The following is a 23,435-nucleotide window of genomic DNA, read 5'->3' as shown; positions in this document are numbered from 1 at the left end:
TGCCTTAGTGATGGTTCAAATGCAAAAAACTAGAATAGGAATGTAATGCTTCCATTGCTTATAGGCAGACCTACCTTCTATTCTACGCACTTTTTTCTAACCAACAAGCTAGAATTTGGTTCTATATAATTTGGTACCAAAAGCTACATTTAACTGACATTAAGATTGTGAAGTAAGACCCCCCAAAAAAGTTGAAAATTTAAAAATTAAGCCTTACACTCTGTTTTTAACCGACAGTGCTAATGACACAGGAGTCTTGACCAAACAACTGGGGACGTAAAGTACACTTCTAACAAAAAATGTAAGTCTGCCCCTTACATTTGAATCTATTAGCTTCTGTTATTTTCATTCACAAAATTAGCCTTAAAAAATCTTTTTCTGTAATTATCCCCTCCCTTTGCCCCACTTTGAAAGAAGAAAAAGAACAGAAGTTCATAGGAAGATATAAAATATGTATTATATTTATTAAGGAGACTTGAAAGGGCTCCTTTGGAGCCATTTGAGTCTCTCCATCCCAGCCTATCCAGTAAATATACAGTTACATATTTTTTTAAATGTATTTTTTGATAAAAATTAATTTGCATCTACAGTCAATAACCTAATAACCTTTTCATAGGTTTATACATTAAAAGGCCAGAGGAAACACTGCCATCATCTACTCTGGCCTCCTGCATCATACAGACCATTGTACTCTGAAGATACACAATCTTGTATAGTCAGCTTGATAGACTGTAACTGATTAACACAATGCATATTCAGTTTTGTATTGTTCCACAGTACAGATCATGACAATAGCAACATGGAAATGTTTATTAAAAACTTTACGAAAAAAGTTACGGCACATGAGCAGGAACCCAGATTGAAGAACTAAAAATATTTTCAATTTGTTTTTTCTTAATTCTCATAATTATAGGCCCTGGTAGAAAAACAACTGTTCAAAAAATAACATTGTCTTAGAACTTTTACTCATTTGAGTTCAAAACTATATCAGGCAACATCACTAATTTACTCTGAACTTCTATAATTTGAAACTAGCCAGTATGTATTTGGGAATTGCAGTGAACACAATTGCTCCTACATCTTTTACTTAAAGCAAACCTTTATGACTGTGTTATAACCTACTGAAAATAGGAGTATGTAATAGAAATGCTGACACAGTCTTGCTCTGCATGACATAAACATGCCAATATAATATTATTTTTTCTCCTTCTCTCTGTATATAACATATATGCACTTTTAAGTAAAAGAAAATAGATTAAACAATCAACTTATCATGTACTCATGTATCTATGATGTACCATATACCAAGCACTAGACTTATCACACTTACCTTCCTGCATAATTAAAGTTAATTCTCCAAATACAAACATTTTTGTTACCTTATCAAAGAACAACAGTCAACATGCTCAGCACTTCATTACTGTCAGGGAAACAGTTGCAGAAAAAGTTAAAGCTGCCATGAAAGATATTTCAAAATTGAAGTGAAATTTTCAAGTGAATAAAAAACCAGATGAGATGCTGTTCTAACTTAAAGATATTATAAAATACATTCTCCTATTGTAGAAGAAAACCAAATGCAGAATAAGTAGTGCTGTTAGTATTTTCCATCAGCTATCCAAGGGACAAAATTGGAACAGCAACTTGAATCATTTTATTCTGTCTGTAGCAAAACATAAGTTATAGTAGTTTGTGGACAATAAAAATCTCTCCATGGATTAAAATATGCATGTATGTATATGTGTGTGTTTGTGTGCATATTATAAGTATACAAACACACACACAGATTTTAATATATATATGATAAACAGGCATAGAATTCCAAATTCACCAAATGAGCTGATGTGCAGTAAATATCCTGTGTTACTTAACTGTCAATTAATCTATATTTTCAGCAACAACTGAATTGGATTTACTAAATAATGCTATGGGCTGATACTGGTGCACTTCTAACCTACAGTATGCAGTACCTCTACAAAACATCTCCAAAATGCCATCTGCATTGCATATTTGTTGTAAAACTATATCTTTTTCTAATCTTCATTTGTTAGCCGTACATATGTATATCTGTTTATGCTCTAAGAAATAAGTTTGCAATGCTTTATAGCATGCCACATATGTTCATAAAATAAGTCCTCAAATCAATATAAAATCATGTAATTGAACAAAAAGGCATACTATTTCTCATGCTATGCTCAATATAAATATAAATTCAAGGCAGTCAAGCTATCCATTACCAAAATAATAATAACCATAATATATATGTATATATACCTACACTCTCTAAAAAGTGATCCAGTCATGTGGATTAAGAAACCAGTAAGAAATTGGTTGAATGTAGTATAAAAGTCTCATTTTATGTAAAAGCCAATACTGGCCATTTCAAGTATTTTGATACTTTCCTATAACCTTTTCATTAATAACTAGCTATTTGTAGAAATGATAATTTTATACTGAAAATTGTATACAAGTTAAATAAAAATTAACTTCTACTGTAGTTCATTTTTAGAGTGTGCATGTATACATAGCAAAATACCCTTCTACAGATCTATCATAAATACTTTAGTTTATGCCAGTTCTTTTCTATGAAAACACTTCAATGTTTTTCTTTTCAAATTTTGGATAATGTCTATCAGGCCTTTTAAGAAATAAAACTTGTCTTAGTTCATTCACAACACCAGATTCCCTTCAGTTTGTGCCAGTTTGCAAGTTAAAGGTCAAAGATCAAAGACATAGGACAGTACACTTTAAGGAAATTCAGACAGTGAAGCTGTTCACAGAAGACAATGTTTAACTTGGTAATGACAGTCAACAGGTCAATAATCAAGTTCAAGGCAAGCTGTTCATTGTTGCGAAAGCTACTCCCCTCAAATCCCGGCTTTCATAAAAAACCAGGTGTCTGACTTTTGGGGTGCATCATTCTGACCATCTTTAATAAGTTCACAGCCCAGTGACTGTAAAGCCTATCACTGCAAGAAGCAGCTCCTAAAATCAATAAAGAGGTCTGTCAGTTGCTGACTTTTCTCTAGGAAAAAAATATTGATACAAACCTGCTCTGCAGGTCACATGAAAATGACAATACTGCTGTTAGCACAAATTACACAGAATGACAAAATGCTTTGGTGGTCCCTTGGCTCTGTCAGTGATATCATGTTCGGCTGAAGGCCAGAAATTTGACTAACCCTTTGAGAACTATGGTGAACATGCAAAGGGGTAACACACCGGAGGATACTCATGCAATATCAGAGTCATTGTTTTAGCTTTCCTTTGAAACTGTAACTCTACCTCTGCAGAGGCAAATTGAATTATCATGCAACATAGTTTAAAAGATAAATTCAAGATGCTTAAGATAAAAGGCTAAGCTATAAAACTGTTGCCAGTTCAGAAAAATTCTTGATAAGTGGTAGAAGTTATTAAAATAGGTTTGGTTCCTTTAACCAGAAAGTAGCTGGTAAATATATTTTGTTTTCTATTTATGTTACAAATGCTTTTCTATCAATAATGCAAATAATTAAAAACACTCACTTGCAGTCACAGGAAATCTGTTTTGAAAAACTGATTTTCTTTTAAAACCTGTATTACCCAAACACAATCCTATAATTTAATGACAACCAAGATTAACATCCACCAGACTCTGAAAACGGATGCAATAGTTCTCAAAGGGTTACACCACCAATGTAATACCAGTGTCAAGTTTCTCTTTAGCATGACTGTTGCTTTAGTTCATTGAAATCCACTTCAGAGACACACTGCTTTTTACCATGCTTTGGAATGAGTGCTCCTGACAGACCTATGAAAGGCCTGGGGCAGTTGGCTTGGTACAGCTTGGGAAATATTATGGAGGAAAACCAACCAAAAATCAAACAAACCAATAAAAAGGTTCTGCTTGAATATAGTAATGAATATAAATGAGTTTAAAACATTGAGGACGTAGCCCAGAGCAGCTGTAAAAAACACAAAATGAATGTATTATTAAGGCTGTTACTATATTGCAGATATTTTGGCCCCTTGTTTGTTGGAAAATGGCTGTCCGAACAGTCTGAAGTCCTGCGTGTCATCCGAGTCTCCCACCTGACAAAACTGGAAGTAGGAGTATAGGACTTTATCCATAGCAGACAGAAAGCAATCCTCTTTGGAGACAAAGCTGTTTTGGGTCTTCTCACTTTCCTGAAAGTTCCGTTGCGGGTTGTTGTGTTTTTCTAAAAAAATTTACTTTCAGCAAAAAATTTTTCAAAGGGGAACAGGCCTTAAGGGAAAAATATAGAAACATTGGAGATTTTTCTTTTCCCCTTCGTTAGTTAATCCTGATAGTTTATAGGGCATTGAGCGTGCAGAGGAAAGGCCTAGAATTGAATGACAAAGAAAGACAAAGGACTGAAGAAACAGCAGATACTGTGTATCATGGAAGCTTCCCAGCTGAGCGAATCGCCACTCATGCGCAGGACAGGCAACCCCCTGGGTTTTAAAGATCAGCTTTGTTTCAGACTGACAGATGCCCGCTCCTAGCTAGGAAACTGCATAACAGCTCTTGTGTTGAATCTCAAGTTACCACAAACTCCTGGGAGGGAAAGAAAAAAACCAAAACCCTACATCACACCCACTCTTGCATAGAGCGTTTGCAGTACAGTATGTGGCGGGGTGTTCCTTTCCTTTTGAACTGGAACACAGTGTAAACCAAGACAAGGAGGCACAAGGCCAGGATGCAGGGAATGACGATGGCTATGGCTTTCACAGTGCTGGCTGTGTTGTCCAGTTTGATGACAATGTCAACGTCATCTTGAGGGCTGTGTCGGTCTTTATCCCGATCTGTTGGTCCATCACAACCCATAAAATCCTTGAGGATGGATCTGGGATAGCCAGGTTCCACCCTGAGCATCTGGTTATTGAATTTCCAGTACTCTTTTCCTTTGTAGAAATATGTGAAGCCTGAGGAAGAAAATTGCAATTATTCATCGTCATATCGAATCAAATCATGTCACCAATACACCATGTCTGAAACTACTGGTATCAAATTATTTTGTAATTAAAAAAAATAAAAAGGTATAAGGAATAGACTTCAGTTATAGGTCTTTCAAATCTTCTTTACAAATTTCATTTCTTTATTGTCTCTAGGAAATCTAACATCAGGGTGGTTCGTTTTTTGTTTTTTTAATTCAATAAACTGGGATTTTATTTTCTTCCTTTACTACAAAAAAATAAAGGAATGCCAGAGAATATGATCTTTCACAGACCAGGGTCCAGCTGATTTGTTCATTCACTGAAAACCTGATCAGAGTTGGAATCCTCAGGGCCAGGACTTTAAAGCATCACAGCCTCTTCAAGATAGGAAGTCTACTAAAACAAATTGCAGTGCTCTGCTAGCCAGAAATGAGAACTGACCCTCTTTAATGTCACATAGCCTACTGCTATACTTCAGAAGAAGGAAACTGGATGAAATAACAGCAGCTTTGCCAACAGAAAACAGGTGTAACCAGATTTAAGTTCTCTGCAAAGAGCTGGTATTTGATCATTCAGGCGCAATCCAATGTTATTACTAAACATGTCTAAATGGAAAAAAAAAACTTGACTCCTTGCTAAAAATCTACATTATTTTATTATTCCGGCTGAAAAATGGCATTGATCTGGCAAGAAACAAACCTTCAGGATGGGTGAACTTCCTCCTACTGTTTACGAACTGAATGCAAACAGCTGGATTTTTCCATATCTTCACTTTATAGACCTCAGCTAATTTCCTGCAGTACTAAAGGCCACTAAGAATACTAAGACAGATTGTGCACTATTTGCCATTTTAATGATGCTTCCTGAAAAGATCAGTAACTGGCTATCTGGAGATAATATTAGTAATCACCTATTCAAAAAGCAGTTAGTTTCTTTCAATTCTAAAAAAAATCACTTGGTAGTATATTTTGCAGCCCAAACTGTAAAAAACTCTTCATCATCTACTGCCACTTTTCAGAATATTTAGAATATTTGAACATTCTTCTAAATTAGTTATTTATGTAATTTTAATGGCCTTCCTAGCCACTGAAAAGGTACTATTTTCCTTTCCTTAATCCCCTGCAGTTTCATTATCTGAGGATGTGTTAGTGTATCTATAGAAAGGTATAATACTGGTTAAAAAGAAAAAAAAGAAAAGAAAAACACTGAGCTATATTAAAACAGTAGTTAGGAGGCTCGTTCATAAAATGCTTTCTACTCTAACTGGAACAAAACAAAAAAGAGGACTGTAATTCTTTAAATATGACAAAGTTTTAAAATTTTAGCCTATATAAAGTTCCTTAAAGCAATCTGTAGTTTAAACGAAAAATATTATCAAATGCAAAATTCCAGTATTTTGAGCCACAGGTTACCCTACATTTGCATTTCATATAACAACATGTATGTAAGAAAGCACTGTACATACTGGACCTGGATAAATATTTCAACTGTGGAAATTTGATATATTATCTCTATCAATATTCTAATACATATTTAGAGATATGACATCTCTAAATCTATATTCTTACATATGTACAGAGTACTTATATGTATACATTAGGGGTACATATGTCAGAATACTGACATTAGTTAGTATTAATTGTTATTACAGATTGAAATATGAAATTAAAACTGTTAAAATCAAAGCAGCAAGGGAATTGCCAGCCCCTATAGATCCAGTAAAAATTCTTCACTCAGAGCATATTTTCCACTGGAAAACTCTGAAGGTAGTTTAAACTTCTCTGTCATTTTGCTGAGGCAGGAACCAGGACAACAGTCAGTAGCAGCTGAAGGGTGGAAGTTACCAGCAGAGAAAGGTAGTTCGACGAGACTGAGTAGTTTTACTGCTTCTCACGGCAGAAAAAGTGACTTCATACAGCTATTGAAAGTGTTTTCATCTAACCTGCTTGACTTGTTGAGCCTGCTTTGGGAGATTCTCCTTACAATTTTCTAGGTGCTAGTCACTGAGAGTAGTGAGCACAGTGCCTGACCCAAACAGCATGGAAGGGCTTAGCGGTCACTAATGCGTCAAATACAGAAACTCAAATTAGGAGTGGTAGTAAGCACAAGGCAAAAAAAGCTCAATGGGCTAATAAAGCAGACTACCTTTTCTCTTTCTTCTCTCAAAAAATTGCCCTACCATCCACTTTAGCAGAATTTCTAGCTGGCAGGTGAGAATCTCTATGCTGCTCTCAAGGCAGAAAGAAAGATTTCTCCAATCTGGAGAACTTTGTGTGATCTTGGATTCCATGGAGGAAGAGAAAGGAAATTTCTTCTTCACCTCCTCCTAAGAGTCTCTACCACAGTGTTAGAAATCAAATCACAGTATGGGAAGTAGCAGGGGGAGTTTCAAAGGTGTTACCTGTACCTTACCAAGCTTCTAGGACACTGAATCAGGATGCTGACTAGAGTAGGAAACTGTTTTTTCTCATCTTTCCCAAGCCTCCTACTGCAAGATTACCCAAAAATTTTGTGGACAGTGAAGGAAACCCCTTTATGATCAGACATTGCAGGTGTTCATTTGCATGGTTTACGCAACAGAAAGACAAGAGAAAGACAAAAATATTCTTTAAACCAAAATGGATTAACTGGAAGACATGCTTTAAGACGTTTCCTTACAAAGCTATATAGTAAAACTTCTTTGTCAACTCTGCTTCTGCCCAAAGAAAGGAAAAGAGTTTCAGGAAAAATGTAATCAACTTCTTTCCAGCTAAGCTGTGATGCTTCTTATTTGCATCTGCTTTTGTTTCTTTCCTCATACAAACAACAGTAGAGTTGTGAACTGTTTCTTAAGGCATCTATTTTCTTCATTTCAGGGAAAATGTCTTAGTAGTCTGCTTGGGAACTTTATGGTGTCATTTTCAGTCCCTCTTTCTGCCCTGGGACCCTTTTAGGCTCTCCGAGAAGCCAAAGAATGTCCTCTTTCCCTTCCCCGCCTCCACAATCTCACTTCATGTTTTACCACCCTCCCCATTCAAAAGTCAGACAGACTATCAAAGCTACTGGGGTAAAAAAGAGAAGTGGCTTTGATGTAACCAGGAGTCTTTCCTGCTTTAAGAATGAGTGCTCTGCCTCTGCATTACTTTCAAACCCACTGATCTGAGTGTTACAGTAAGGTAATTTTCATTTGTAATGAGAGACACATGTACGTGAGCTCAGTACAGAAAACTTATTATGCAGAATGCAATCAAGGTAAGAAAAAAAACCAAACCCATACATACATACATACACACACACATATTTATATATGTTAAATTCCTTTTAGATGTAAATCTTTAAAAATATGCTTAAAAAGTAATAAAGGGAAGAAAGCAGAGGTCATATCCATTATGTTTGTGCATACATAATGTTTGTGCCCATTTCCACATATATGTGTATTTACAAATAGTTAGTTATTGAGTGTGATGTATGCAGAATATCATCTTGACTGACCTACTTTCCAGTTAAAAACAAAATAAAACAAATAAAAGCAACACAAAAAAATCCAGTCTAGCCGAAAGGCCAGAATCCAGAGAGGGTTTCTGCTTCTGGATAAACCAGAAACAAAGCAAGGAAGCAATTAAACGTATTTCTGAAAAAAAACCCAAACATTTCCATGGTAAATTATTTAATCAAGTTAGAGGTTGAAATAGGAGACTGAAATGGTTTATACAAGGAAAGAAATCTTTTTATCTGCTTATTAAAAGGAAATTAAAATAATATGGCAATATATACATGTGCTGTCTGTGAGGCAAACAGAATAAACTCAGAATCTACTAATAAATAAGTCATAAATGTCATACAACAATTCTCCAACAATGATAAGTGACAACAAATGCATATTTTTATTCCCATCAAAGGGATCTAAACTCTCTGCAACTAAGGGCTCTGTTGGCAGCCAGCCAGCAGCCACTGGGTAGCACTGAATTCTCATAAGATGGAGGAGATTTTAGCTACTCTCATTCATTTGGAGGTGTGGCCAGCTGCGATTTTAGGTTCCTGTATATGATGATGCATCTTAATACAGGTAATAGCACTTCATACTAACATTCCTGTGATCTGCATTTCTGCATCATGGGCTTATGACACCTTCAATTTATATAGATTCCTAGGGTTATTTCTGCTTAGATAAAGATTTTGCTTCCCTTTTCTAGTTGTTCAGAATGAAAGTAATATCTTCTAAGCTGTTTAAACAGCCAACACCTTGACAATTCAAATAGAGGTAGACTGTGTTTAGGAAGCTTGTTTTAAGAGGTACTATAATTCAGTAGAGAACAAAAATAATTAAGACAAAAGAAAAAAAAGAACGGAAATTAAGGTTTATGATACTAAATTTGAAAGATTTTTCTCCCTTCTGTTAAATGATACATGCAAACAAACAGCCATATTCACAAAAGCCAGTTCTATAGCAGGAAATATTCTGTTCATAAATCAAGAATTCCTTTGCTACTTAACCTGAATAGTCAATCACCCCTCTACTACTCTATCTTACATAAAGGGTGTTAGTAAATCATTAAAACAGGAACATGTTTGCATACCATTTTCTTTGTGGACAAAGGCTCCCTGAGGAGATTCTGGGATACCTTTCCAAATTGTGATTGGTTTGGGATAACCAGGGTCCATGGATCTCATTTCTTCACTGTACCTCCAGTACCTGATTTTTTTTTTTAAAGGGAAAAAAAAAGAAAAAAAAAAGCATTTATAAGACAGCAGATGAGTAACTACATATTTTTTTCCTTCTACCATTTGCTACATTCATTAGGTACAATTGGGAATACTTTTTTTCTTTGAACATACAACCAGATTACAAAGAAATCTATTTGCTGACTGGACAACCATTTCATGCAAGCAGAAAGAAGATAAAAGATTTTTGCACTTTGACAACTAAATCAGCATGCATCTCACTTATAATCACAGCAATTCTGATGCCTAGGACTTCTGCACAGTGACACAGAGAGACACAACATATGCAAAAAGATGCGTTAATGTTTCAGAAAATATTTTAATCATGAAAATGACAGTAGATTCAGATTAAAATACTCCCAGCAATCCTAATTTAACTTCTTATATGTGTGCATTACAGTAGCTTTTCATTTCATTTCATTATCATTAAACAGATACAGTGTAATACAAAATTCAACCTGCTTTTGTGCCTTTTTGCCAGCCAGCCTTTCTCCAATTTAAAAAGCTTCAGCATGCAAATTCTAGGCAACTTGAGCATGTAAGAAGTATTTACATTTGTGATTTTATTTACACTTACAGATATTGTTGATAATTTCTTTGTCATGCATCTGGCTAAATTGCTAGGCAAATCTTATTATAAGCTGTTCCTAAGAGTTGACATACTGTATATCTAGTATCTCTGTGTATCCTGACACAATATTTGGATAGGTTATTTAATATTTTGATTGGCTCCACTAATTTAAAGCATACCAATGTAGAGCATAGTTTTCCTGGAGAATTTTTTTTTTTCCAAATCAGTTTTAGTCATGTGAAAAATTACATAAAAAGGCAGCCACTCACCATTTCAGGACATCAAGAGCCTGAGAATATACCACTTTCATTGATAATCTGGTCACTGCTAAAAACTTGACCATTTTCCTAGTTTGAATTCATTTGACTTCAGCTTTTAGAAATCCTTGTTATGATCATTCCTGATGTATTAGAGAGTCCTTAAGTGGATGATGTTTTGTCCCTGCCAAGGTACTTAGACACTCTAATCAACTCATGTCTTTTTTAAAAACAAAATGGTCTAAACTCCTCTGTTTTTCTCCCTGTGGGGCATTTCTCTGGCTTTAAACTTTCAATGAAATTAAAAGGTGGCAGATTTCAAGTGGGTTAAGAGTTGGCAACTTACATTAAAAAACATTTGTATTTATTTTTTTTCTTATGCATAAATTATTTTTATAGGCTGATTTCTTAATCTAGTCACATATGCATCAGTAACCAGCCAACAAGGAAATGCTCTTTATTTTGAAATGTAACATCTTTCAGAATTTACATGGAGAAATAAACATATAGAAGTAGTAAACAAAGTTCTGACATCAATACTATTGCAACCAGTTCTTGCTCATCTTTTGACTCTGCATTTCTTCATCCTTACTTTTAATTTTCTCTTTTCACATTTGCCTGTTCTCACTTTCTCTCTGTTCCTTTATTGTCTCTTCGCTGAGCTTAATATTCTGTTTTCTAATCTCCATTCTTATCTGCATTTCTTCTTTATCAGCCATCTTACCTTTTCCTCTATCCCTCTTTCCCAGAACCCTATTTCCTTCCTGCATACTTCCACTCATTTTCCTTTTTTCTCTTCCAACTTTTTCACCTTTTTGAGCTCCTTCTTTTACTAAACTCTGCATTTTTCCACTAGGCTGCATGATGGAAATAGATGGTCCTATAGGACTTTCAAAAATATACGTTGTCATTAAAAAACAAGTCTTTGAGGACACATCCAGTGCACACTCAAAAGTCCCCAAACTGTTGTTTTTTCAGCATTGATGAGAAATCCTGTGAGGGAAGGACTGATCATGATACTATCTCAGCAATCTGCACTGGAATAATGAGCATGTCTACAGGGTAAGAAAAAGCCTAGTCCTGATTCTCCTTGGTGTGCCAAATGTTCACAAGCAGACTCTCCACTGATGATTTGAGCTTTACAAACCATGTAAATTGTGTTACTGTATCTCAAAGACCAATAAAGTAACAGAGGGAAAATAAAGGAAAGTCCACTTTGTGGCTTTAAAAAAAAGGGAATTTGGAAAATATTTGCTAAAATATGTTCTTTCCTGTATTTAATCCTATTTACTTAATGATATTCTGAACTATTGGATGAATAAGCTTTATGAAGAAAAAAATATTCATTTAAACTCTAAAGTACAAAAACCATTCACACCAGACAGGGGCATAAACAAGGCCATGTGTCAAGAAGTGCAGCAAACCTGTTATCATCTTGTCCGACACTACTCAACTCCGGTAGAGGAGGAATGAGAGAGGGCAAAATGCTTTCTGTAGTCATCTTTTGTCCCCTCTTTAGCTTTCATACGATTATTTGGAAGAATTATCTTTAGTGTTTAAATGGAGCATTTCAAATATTAATAATAGTGATCCATACATGAGCTGCTTTAGACATATGAGTATTACAATACCCTTTACTATTTGGACTTTCAAATCTTCTTACTGGGTTGTTTGGGTTTCTGTTTTGTTTTGTTTTGTTTGTTTTGTTTGGGTTTTTTTTTTTTTTTCATTTTATAGCCAATATTTGATGCTTTGTATTCTATTGGTGTAACTTTTTTATGTATAGCACTGTTCTGGGACACTTAACTCTGGCTAGATTCTGCCCTGGAGCTCCTTAACTACAGATTACTGGCAAAACAAAATAAGTATACAGGTCCTTGAGTTACATAAGGAGGAACATACTTTGTTATTTTGACGCTGGCACAACTTTTTGGGTCCCTTTCATTCCTACCTTCTGCCACTGAGAAGCTACATTTATGTTACACCTTCTTCAGAAAAAGATCTACCCCTATAGTAGACTTATACATACTACTAAAACCAAAAGGAGAATACAAGTCTAACTTTACATTAAGAAAAAATTGTGATATAAACAATGTACATTGAGAAGCTTAGTGGTATATGGGTTTATTCCCACTGGTGGTCAATATCCTGTAATAGCTCAATTATCTCTGCAAGGCTCATGTTGTTTGATCTTCTTCTAACATGCTGTATTGCATTTATATCCTGCTGAGTTTCATTGCGCTTGTTAGCTCTAAGTAGCAACTTCTCCATCAACAGATGTTTTCTCTGATAGTTCTTTTTGTCTTCTGTTATTCCCACTAGTGTTTTAGGAAAGTCTTGACTATAAGTAACTGCCTGTGCATGGAAATATAAAAGGACACTGCTGAATAAAGCCTAAAGGAAGAACAGGTCACATAAGATTCCAGCTGTACAAACTTTCCCAGGAGTGTGGAGGTGGAAAATTATTACCTGAAAATGAACTTACATTTTTTAAAAAAATCTACTCAACCATGGGAAGCAAATTATTTAGGTGGCTTTCTTCTTCACTGTGGAAATTGATTGCTTGAAATGATACCTATTTTTCAAATACCACAAAAATTTTACTTAGTTATCTACTTCCCTCATGATGAGTGTTAGAGAATTTTTTTTTTTAAAAAAACCTTTAACAGTAAAATTAGTTGTGGTAATCTGTAATGTAATATTACAGTACTGCTAAAAATGATCAACTGTAGTGTGCTAAACATATCCTATGATGTGCATTAAATTAATTTCTTAAGTGATCCATGAATACTATTAGTGTCTCAGAATCCTAAGTACCACACAGTAACAAAAACCTTCATCACACTTTTAATAATACTAATACAAACATTGCAATTATTAATAAAGAATAACTTCTCTCTGAGCACTCAGAATTTGCACAGTGATACATCAATCAACAAACATAGTAACATCCTGAAAACCTGTAAAATACATCATTCAGATAACTTGCAGGGTTTCAAAAATTAATGAGTTCTCTTGACATCTCTATAAGCAGACAAATATTCTTTGCCTTATTTTTACAGACAGGGAAATGAAGACACAGAGACTCTAAGTGACTAGTGCAAGCCTCTTTCAGGATTGGAAAATAACTCAGATTTTACAATTTTTTTCTGACCTTTATTAATCGTAAAAATAAGCGTCCCTTCTGAAGGGAACTGTAAGATTTATTTTAAAATAATTCCTAGGCAACTGCTCAAATTGTTCTCTAGCTTCCTGGTTTAGCTGTCATTTCCCTTTCATACTGCATTTTTAAACAGTAGAAGAGAAGTCATTTTCACTGACCTTAAAAAGCTTTGGATCATGCCTTGCCTGTTTATGCACTAGGGTTTAGAAATGTGGACAAAAAGGAGCAGGTAAGAGTGTACATAACTACATTACTTTAAATATTTAAGTTTAAATTTGCCACAACTGTGACTTGCCTGTTGACTTCTAAAACATAACTTTTCCACTGGATAGACATATACTCATTTCAGTTTATTCACAGAAATATAATTTAGGTTATAAGAAATGTGAAACAGTATGGCCCTCTATGCAGAAGGGGTTAATTTCATCCACAGAAAATGAACTGTTTAAGTGGCTTGACTTCTTCTTTTGAGAAACAGAGGAAAAGATTAACACGCTTAATCCACCAAATTGCTCTCTTGCAGAATTCCTATACCAACCTATCTCCTTTGAAGAAGTAGGTTTTCCCAACATCTTCCCACCAAATTGCTGAATCAATGCCATGGGAAGGAATTCCGCTTCCAAGTGTTATCAGATCATGAGGATAACCTGGCTGGAGAGTAGTGTCCTTGAAAACCCAGAACTTGTTACCTGTACAAAAGCATATATATACACATACATATATGTGTGTTAGTCTTCCGTACTCTCAGTATTAATATTAATACACTCCTAAGAAATAAGAAAGACTCCCAAAGGGCTGTAGTGGTCCTGCCAAACACAATGAAATGAAAAATGTTCCATCACTGCAGACAATGCAAAATTAAATATGCCTTACAGTTACCTTGCATTTATAAAGCACCTTTCATTCAATAAGCCCACAGAATATTTTGATACAAACTATGTAGAAATCAAACCTAGAATGAAAATGAAGTCATCTCAAGAGGCTCTGCGGTTGATAATGTAATACATTTACAGCATTACTACACAACAGATTTATGTCTCATAAGGAAAGAAGAGTGACTTTTAAGACAAAACGAGGTAAGAAAACATATAAATAAATAAAAAAATAGAAATTTCTGTTCTCATAGAGACCATATACTTTTATTATTCTGTACTCTCCTTCTCCTCAAGAAGTTAAATTACTTATGAAGGATGTGCATATTATTTCTGAAATGACCATAAAATCTATTTTTGTTAAATCATATTTTCTTTAGTGTGGCCTAAAGACAGCAAACTGAAGTTCTGAAGTCCCACGGGTAAAAACCTTGTGTTTCTGAAATTAATGGGGTATTGCCTTTAGTACCAGTGGCAGTAGGATTTAACCTTTGGTTGTGGGTGACGAATCATTCAAAATCACCCAGTTGACTTATGTCATGCTGATAATACAAGGTAGTTGTATAAATCTACCTGGTGCTAGCACAGTGCCTACACAAACCTCAGGTTACCTAAACCATCTTAAATACAAATAATAGCCTAGTGCCTCCTGGACAGCAATGCTCAGTGGTTGAAACTGCAACTATTGTTGCAGTTACTAGCTAAATATATTGTCTATATAGGGGTATGCATGTCTACAGAAGCTGCAGTTGCACCAGTGTTTTGTAGTGTAGCCCCCCCATAACTGTTTTTGGAGAGGATGCTTCCTATGCTCTCTCTTGTAACTGGGTAGCTTACCTCACGTATTGAGTTTGCCTGCCAAGGTTTTGGTAGCAGGGGGGATACAGGGGTGGCTTCTGTGAGAAGCTGCTAGAAGCTTCCCCTGTGTCCGATAGAGCCAATGCCACTGGCTCCAAGACAGACCCACCACTGGCCAAGGCCGAGCCCATCAACGACAGTGGTAGGACCTCCAGGTTAACATACTTAAGAAGGGCGAAAAAAAAAACCTTGGGCAATTGCAGACAGAGGAGTGAGAATATGTGAGAGGAACAACTCTGCAGACACCAAGGTCAGTGAAGAAGGAGGGGGAGGACGTGCTCCAGGTGCCAGAGGAGAGATTCCCCTGCCGCCAGTGGTGAAGACCATGGTGAGGCAGGCTGTCCCCCTGCAGCCCATGGAGGTCCATGATGGAGCCGATATCCACCTGCAGCCTCTGGAGAACCCCACACCAGAGCAGGTGGATGCCCGAAGGAGGCTGTGACCCTGTGGGAAACCCACGCTGGAGCAGGCTCCTGGCAGGACCTGTGGCCCCGTGAAGAGAGGAGCCCACACTGGAGCAGGTTTGCTGGCAGGACTTGTGACCCCGTGGGGGGACCCATGCTGGAGCAGTCCGTTCCTGAAGGACTGCACCCCGTGAAAGGGACGTGAAGAGCTCGTGAAGAGCTGCAGCCCGTGGGAAGGACTCACATTGGAGAAGTTGGTGGAGGACTGTCTCCCATGGGAGGGACCCCATGCTGGAGCAGGGGAAGAGTGTGAGCAGCCCTCCCCCTGAGGAGGAAGGAGCGGCAAAGACAATGTGTGATGAACTGACTGCAACCCCCATTTCAAATCCCTCTGCACTGCTGTGGGGGGCGGTAGAGAAAACTGAGAGTAAAGTTAAGCCTGGGAAGAAGGGAGGGGAAGGTGTTTTTAAGATTTGGTTTTATTTCTCATTATCCTACTCTGTGCTATTTGATTGGTAATAAATTAAACTAATTTCCCCAAGACAAGTCTGTTTTGCCCAAGACAGTAATTGGTGAGTGATCTTTCCCTGTCCTTATCTTTACCCACACGCCTTTATATTTTCTCTCCCCTGTCCAGGTGAGGAGGGGGAGAGTGATGGAGTGGCTTTGATGGGCACCTGGTGTCCACCCAGGGTCAACCCACCATGCTTCACCAGCCCACAACTCCAGTTTCCCAGCTTCAGTTTGCTCTAGCTTCCTAGCCAAGCTCTTTTTCCTCACTGAACACTTCAATGATTATCTCACCTGGTTCATCATCTCATATTAAGCCTTTAGTCTAACACTTTTCCCAATAATTGTGTTGTCCTCCAGACTCTTTACTAGGGTCTTCTCAACATACTGTGCCTCCTGTCCTATTCTTGCAACTATCTTCATTTATGCTTTCTTCTAATTCTTCAAAATACACTTCTCACCTGTGTCTTTTTCAGTAGAGACTTCTCTTTCAAACACAGACAGCTTTGGCTGAAAAAAAGGAATAAAGATCCTCACATGTCCCCTAGAAATAGGGAAAAGGGAGCATAATTTGCATTTTAGTACTTATCTGAAGAGCCTGCTCTGAGGCCTGTCTTCTCTTTGCATTATGTCATCTAGGCCACAGGGACACTCTTTCTGAGTTAGACTATAAGTTCCATTGCATAGGAACCATGTGTTTATTTTCTCTTCAAAGCATTGCCTTCATCTGTGTTTCCAAAAAGCATTGCTATTTTTAGTGATAACGACACTCAAGGAGAAGATACTCTTTGACATCCTGTAGACGCTTCTGAGTTACATCACAGAAAGGTCTAGAGAAGATCCATTAACATATTTATTGGATTGGCCTACTGGATACTTCACTTTGGTCTATCCATTGTTACTTATGATGATGATATTTAAAATATAAGGGGAAAAGTTTAAGAATATATTTTGCTCAAACACATTTGGAAAGAGATCCTAAGAGATAAAACCATGGCTGTTCATATTAGCCATTACACTTACCTGTAAGGCTAGACAGGCTGTTACACAGACTTAGGAGGTTAAGGAACTGTGCTGTATAAATATTTTATAAGGAAATATAATAGTAACCCAAAGATCTAGGGTCAGGTGTATGCCAGAGTCACCAAGATGGAAAAACCTGAGAGCTGTTTTGCAGTTGGTTTTATATTTTAGCTATCCCTCAGTAATATTAAGTGTTTGTTTAAAGGGAGGTTTTTAATCTGTATTGTAGTGATTTAAAGCATGTTTTTATTTTATCACAGTTTTAATTAGGAGAAGGGATGTAGTTTCAGTCCCTCCCATGCTGGGTTTCCAGAGTAAATTTTTTATCAGCTTCTTTACAGATGCTTTTCACCCACTTCCAAGCACAGACACTACAGTTTGTTCAACAGATCCATCTTCTCCCTGCTGCCAGTTGAAGGAAGAAAGGGTTCAAAGAATGAGTATGTACAGAGCCATTTGAAGTACTGAAAATAAAAGAGACACAGAGATCTATGAAAAACAGTCATGGAAAGCTGAGGTCTGTGTTGACCTGGGATTAAGGTCTGTGCTAACCTGACTTTTACCTCTACTGAGATTCCTTACAAAATCAGGGTTTGATCATGACAGGGGTGAGCATCTTCAGTCATTCACTGTCCCTTCTCCCATGTGGTTTATCCTTTTGCCAATTCACATGACCGGACACAGAAGGCTTCAGATGGTAATGGCAGTTTCAAATGCAATGATAAGAGAAGTCATGCATTTTGGACCTTACTAGTTGGTACTTATGGTGTGAACAACAGATGGCATCCAGTGAACGATACTGAGCCAGCTCATTTCTGTTTCAGAAAATCATTCAAAATGACAGCTGTTGCACAGCATTGAGAGGCATACGCTGTGATGTACGTAATGCCGTTACCTTTCTCTGTACCTCACAAGGAATAAAAGTAACAGCAATTGTTAGGAACAGATCATCAGCAGCCATACCCAACGAGTCAAATTTAGCTATTAACAAAATCGGGTCATACGAAAACAAACAAGGGTTGAGCACACACCATTATAAGTGACAGCACCACTGAGCCAGGTATTTGTTGCATGTTCAGATATACTGAAGTAGAAGGAAAGTGTAGATGTGGGAACACAGACTTCAGAAACTAAATTCTTCTTCACATAATTTCTTACTAAGAAGAAAATTCTTTCTGGGTAAACAGAGAAAAGGTAAATTTAAGTATTTTATGGAGACAGTAGGGGATTGAGAGCTCTGACATGTGGGCAAGACTTCTATTGATTCTAACTAGAGAGAATTGTATTTAACATTTGCTTTGGAAGACATGTTTAGTCTGCTACAACTGCGTTGATTGTTAATAGGAAGGACTGTATATAAGAAACACAAATGTTCCATCTGTGACAATTTTCACTTTGTTTCTGTCTGATTGTTTCAGGGGGTTTTAGGTGGTTTGTTGTTGGTTTTGTTGGTTTGGGGTTTTTTGTTTGTTTGTTTGTTTGTTTTTTCCATTTAGCTTCTGTCCTGCAGCTGGAGGAAAGTGGGTGGCTGTTGATCAGAGGATTTCCAAAAAGTCAGAAAAAATGAGAAGCTTTCATACTCAGAACCAAATATTAGGAGTTAAGGCTGAAAATCAGTGCAAAAGACGCTTGACTGTGATGAGAATTACCTCCTTTAATTTCTAACTTATATTTATGTATCTTAAAATGTATTAAAAATGAATGGTTAAGTCAGTATGCTTTCATTTAGCTCATATTCCACTTCTACTAGTAAACAGTCAATACACTTCATTAATTGTGATTATAGTGGAAATAAAGAATATATGACAAAACTAGAATACTTATAGTTTGATCCTTCTTATAGATAACTAATGTTTGTTCAGAGTTCTAACCTATACCCTTGGCAGAAATCACCACTATTTATTCTACAAAGTTGTTTTTAAGGTCTGGCTGGTGGGTTTGTTATTCTCACAGAGAATAAAGCACCACGTGTTTCATGAAGTCTGGCTAACCTTCAGAATGTTTCATCTCTCTGCTTTTATTCCCTAATGTAAGATCTAATATAATAACAAGCAGAATGGTAAGGTCACAAGCTGAGAATGAAGCAAGGGATAAAAAAGTCAAAATGTCTTACTTTTTGCAATAATGCTTTGTTAAATATCATCACTGTAGGGAAAAAATTGAGAAGGATGAACTGTGACTGCAATTATTTGAAGTCTCTCAACATCTATCTTTGACATTCTAAAAAAAAAATACTGGAAATAAAGGGTATCTGTTTTGCCATGCTTCACTTATAATATTGAATATTTAACTCCAGATATTCTTCAGACTACGGACTACTGCAAACAATTACGCAGTTTTTAGCAACTTTAGTTCTTCCTTTGTAGAATCAGAATGCTGAATAGTTGTGGTCCTGAGTTGCCAGCAACCAAGTTTTTTGTTCATGTTATATGCAATTATGATATGTGTGTAGTGTAAGACCTGTGTAGGATACAGCATATAATCACTGTGTTACAGTGATGAGACAAATTCTCAAAACTTTTAGGAATTATATTCAATTGAAATGAGTTAAAATTTTAATATCTTATTCTGAAGAGTTTTTTTCTCCAGTCACCCTTGCTCTTAATTTTGGTCTTTTAAGCCAGGATCAAGTATCTTCTTACTAGTATCCCCAAATTATTATTCATGCTTCCTTTTTCTCATTCTCTGTTTCCTACATTAAGTTTCTATCATTTCTCTGCTCCATGATCTGACACTATAGTAAATCTATTTTTCAAAATAAAACTGTCAAGCAGGGGGATAAGTGCAGTTGAAAGTTATGATGGTGGCACTGGTAGTGTGAGTTTTACAACAGCCTTTCTATTGCTACATTTGGTTTTCCATAACATTCAACAGTGCAGATGGCTTGACAATTTCATTTTTAGCACCATATAAATTCCCACAGGTACACGGAATAAATTTTACTATTCACATTTCCTCATTAAAGAAAAAAGAAAAAAGTATCATTTTGGTGCCATCTTCTTATTATCATTCAGCACGGACAGCAGCAGTGAAGAATAAGAATGTAAACATCTGGTTTTTGTAAGCAGCCATCCACCAGATTGCTATGTACTTTATGAGCATTATAAGGCACAAGGAGGCAGGCCAAGTATCTTAAGCCACCCAAAATGAGCAAGCATCGCTTTGCACTACAAGCACGCTCCTTAATTTTTACAATTGTTTTTCCTTGGGTAAATAAATATTAATTAAAAAAAAAAGGAAATAAAAGTTAAAATGGTAAAATTAAAAAAAAATCAAAACCAATGAAATTTCAAAACCAAAGAAGACACTTGATGCAATAGTCTTGAACTTGATTCAGCTTGATTGTCTATACACAGGTGACACATTATGCATGATCTCACAGGGTCCTCAAGTATTCTCAGGAGATCAATATCAAATAGATATAAATATACTGATAGATTTTATTAGCACAAGTTAAGAATAACTACATTTCTCATAGCAAAAAAAAGCTATAAAGACATTTCAAAGGTTCATAAATAAATGTTCCTTCCTGAGCTGCCATCTTATATCATTTGCATATGGCTCATATTTTACAACATAGCTCCCATTTTAAAAAAATGTTAGTTTTTAAATACTTTTATACCTTTACTAATCTATATTTCTACTACTGTAAAGAAGAAGTCTACTAATATCATGAATCTAACTGTATACACTTTGGAAGGAAAAATCTAATGCTAATAAAAAAAAGTAATAAAGATCTAAACCTGTTTTATAATTTAAATCAAATGTTTCAAATTTGATGTTTGCCATCCTGAAAGACAAGGATTGAAACAAATCAAACAGAGTGTAGATTGTTGAAAATAAATGAGATTTGTGGATTTCTAAAGACATAAACAGAATGTTTCAAACCAGTATGGTTCACAAGGTCTATCTTGAGTGCATCTTAAAAATGTCACTGGCCTAACAGAACATTGTTTATCCCAAACTTGTGACAGTGTAGGTATGTAAGGAGAAGCAAGGCGGCAATTACTCACTAGCCATCACAGGTGACTGAATCGATTTACTCCTTTCTTCACCTTTCTCAGAGCAGAGCTATTGCTCCACAAGTATGAAAGCAGGAGTGAAAAACCAGTCAGAGGAGGCCCTGTTTCATACTAGTAAAAAAGCCTCCAAAGTGAGTGAAAGAGAGAAATGGAGATGGAAGGCGTGCCTGGAACCTTCCTTTGAGCATTTGCAGAAGAAGCAGTGCCTGTTCTGAAGGGAGGATATTTACACGCTGACCTGTTTCTCCAGCACACACCAGAGATTCAAGATTCCATACCTTACAGGACACTGGATGTTACTGATACCTTGAGAAGAAGTTTTGGAGACTTTATTTAAGAATCTGCAAGTAAATTATGTCTTCATTAAAACACCACATTTTTCTACCGTGAAGAACTGACCAGTCTTAAAATGAAGTGATCTGGAAAAAGTTTTCTGAGAGGAGCGCATAGTGACATTATTCAAGTCCAAGCTCTGTGATGGCACTCACTCCATCTTTTCTATTTTTTCTTTGAATAATGGACATAAATGTTGGCTTAGATATGTGCTTTGTGAACACATCTGTATGCCAGACTTGAGATTTAAAGCTCCTTCTAGAAATTACTTGGTTTGACCAGTTTTAGATTCGTAAAGCAAACTACCTGGATAACATGTCCTACTTGCTCATCAACTTAGCAACAATCAACTTGTCTATTTCTAGCACCTTTGGGAGAAAGACATATACTCCTTTCCCAAGAAGAAATTCTGTGAGGGAATGGAAGAAATGAGACAATGATTGTTACCTACAGTCTATTTATATAGACTTCTGCAATCATGTTCCTCAAGGCAGCTGAGATCCTTGGTTAACAGGAATTTTCAAGGACACACATACAAAAGACTCAGCTGAACCTATTGATTCTGTGGCAGTGGAAAAACATGAATTACACTGACAGACAAACACCATCAGGTAGATATTGGAAATCACGAAGAGGAAGTGGCAGAGAAGCAAAAATTCACACAAGGAAATCCGAGGACTTTTGACCTTGGCAAACAAAGGGATAATACAAACGTCACTGGAAAAATAATGGAAGGAACTTTGGAAAGAAAGCAGGTAGAAAAATACCTGCAACAGAAAATGCAAGTATCATATAATATCAGCTAGAAAGCACAAAACTAGCTGGTCTGAAATCAGAAAGCGTAAACTGGGGATGATGAGGAAGGTAAAGAACACAATATTCTGACTTCTAAGAGCACAATGCTGCTGCTTCTGCTCACTTTAATTAATCCTGATTATTTAATTTCCAAGGTAGAAAATAGAGAAGTTCCCCTACTCCTGATTTTTGTTATCTATAACCTAAAGACTACTGAATCAACCCATCCCTCTAAGACCTAACAGGAGTCAGTCAGCATTGGGTGAAGAGTTAAATAATGATAAAATATATTTTGAGGTTCCTGGGAAGGAAAAGAAAGCAAGTATAAGACTAAGCTTGATCATTTCTGTCTGAAGCTCAGGTAATGGATCCGAGCATTATCAAGGTAAAGGTCTGGAATGCTCTACGTAGCAGTGATGAGCAAAGGAATATCTACAACATAATATTTGTATCCTCCCATGGACCCAAAAATCAAGCAGAGGGATGAAGATTTGGAGGTACCTTGATCATGATTCCCAATCTTATCAACTTCCCAGAGTTTATGACATGAATTTTATTTTATGGCAACAGAAATAAAAGCATATGTTGTATTGAAGTCATGTAAATAGAAAATGTACTATATGGAATGTAAATTTCCTTATGATTCACACAAAAAGTACAATTTCTCTATTAGTAAGACATAAATTTCATCTTCATTGTACAGCTTTGCAGTGTTTCTGCATGTTATTAAACATTTTCCATTTAGCATTCCCAAGATTATAATATTTCCATATTGAATGAAATATTATTTCTATCTCCCTGTTAATTATTCCACTTGTAAAAATGAATTCATTTTTGATATAACTTTAACAAAATTTCTACTTTTTTGTAATGAGTTAACAAGTGAATCACTCACAACACTAAATAGCTGAATTATTTTTCACATATCTATTCATTCTTCGTTCTTCTCCAAAATTATTATCTTATAAAACATACTTTCTATGGTTTTCAC

General features: G+C 36.1%; 1 protein-coding gene across 3 annotated transcripts in view; it reads right to left on the bottom strand.

Annotated features, from left to right (window-relative positions):
* Window positions 1-748: 748 nt before the first annotated feature.
* Window positions 749-23,435, bottom strand: part of MMP16 (matrix metallopeptidase 16) — a 189,036-nt gene continuing 166,349 nt past the window's right edge. For all 3 annotated transcript variants that reach the window (XM_087750275.1, XM_009469276.2, XM_087750283.1), the window contains 3 exons: window positions 14,166-14,316; window positions 9,492-9,607; window positions 749-4,923 (listed from right to left, as the gene is read on the bottom strand). In XM_087750275.1, coding sequence (XP_087606401.1) covers window positions 4,589-4,923; window positions 9,492-9,607; window positions 14,166-14,316 — 602 coding nt within the window. In that variant the 3' untranslated portion in view covers window positions 749-4,588. The remainder of the gene's footprint in view (window positions 4,924-9,491; window positions 9,608-14,165; window positions 14,317-23,435) is intronic.

Source organism: Nipponia nippon, unplaced genomic scaffold, assembly GCF_047370975.1.
Source record: "Nipponia nippon isolate SJK-2023a ecotype South Korea unplaced genomic scaffold, ASM4737097v1 scaffold_1, whole genome shotgun sequence".
NCBI classification, from domain to species: domain Eukaryota; kingdom Metazoa; phylum Chordata; class Aves; order Pelecaniformes; family Threskiornithidae; genus Nipponia; species Nipponia nippon.
The sequence above is the reverse complement of the archived record's forward strand: the minus strand, read 5'-3'. Positions and strand labels throughout refer to the sequence as shown.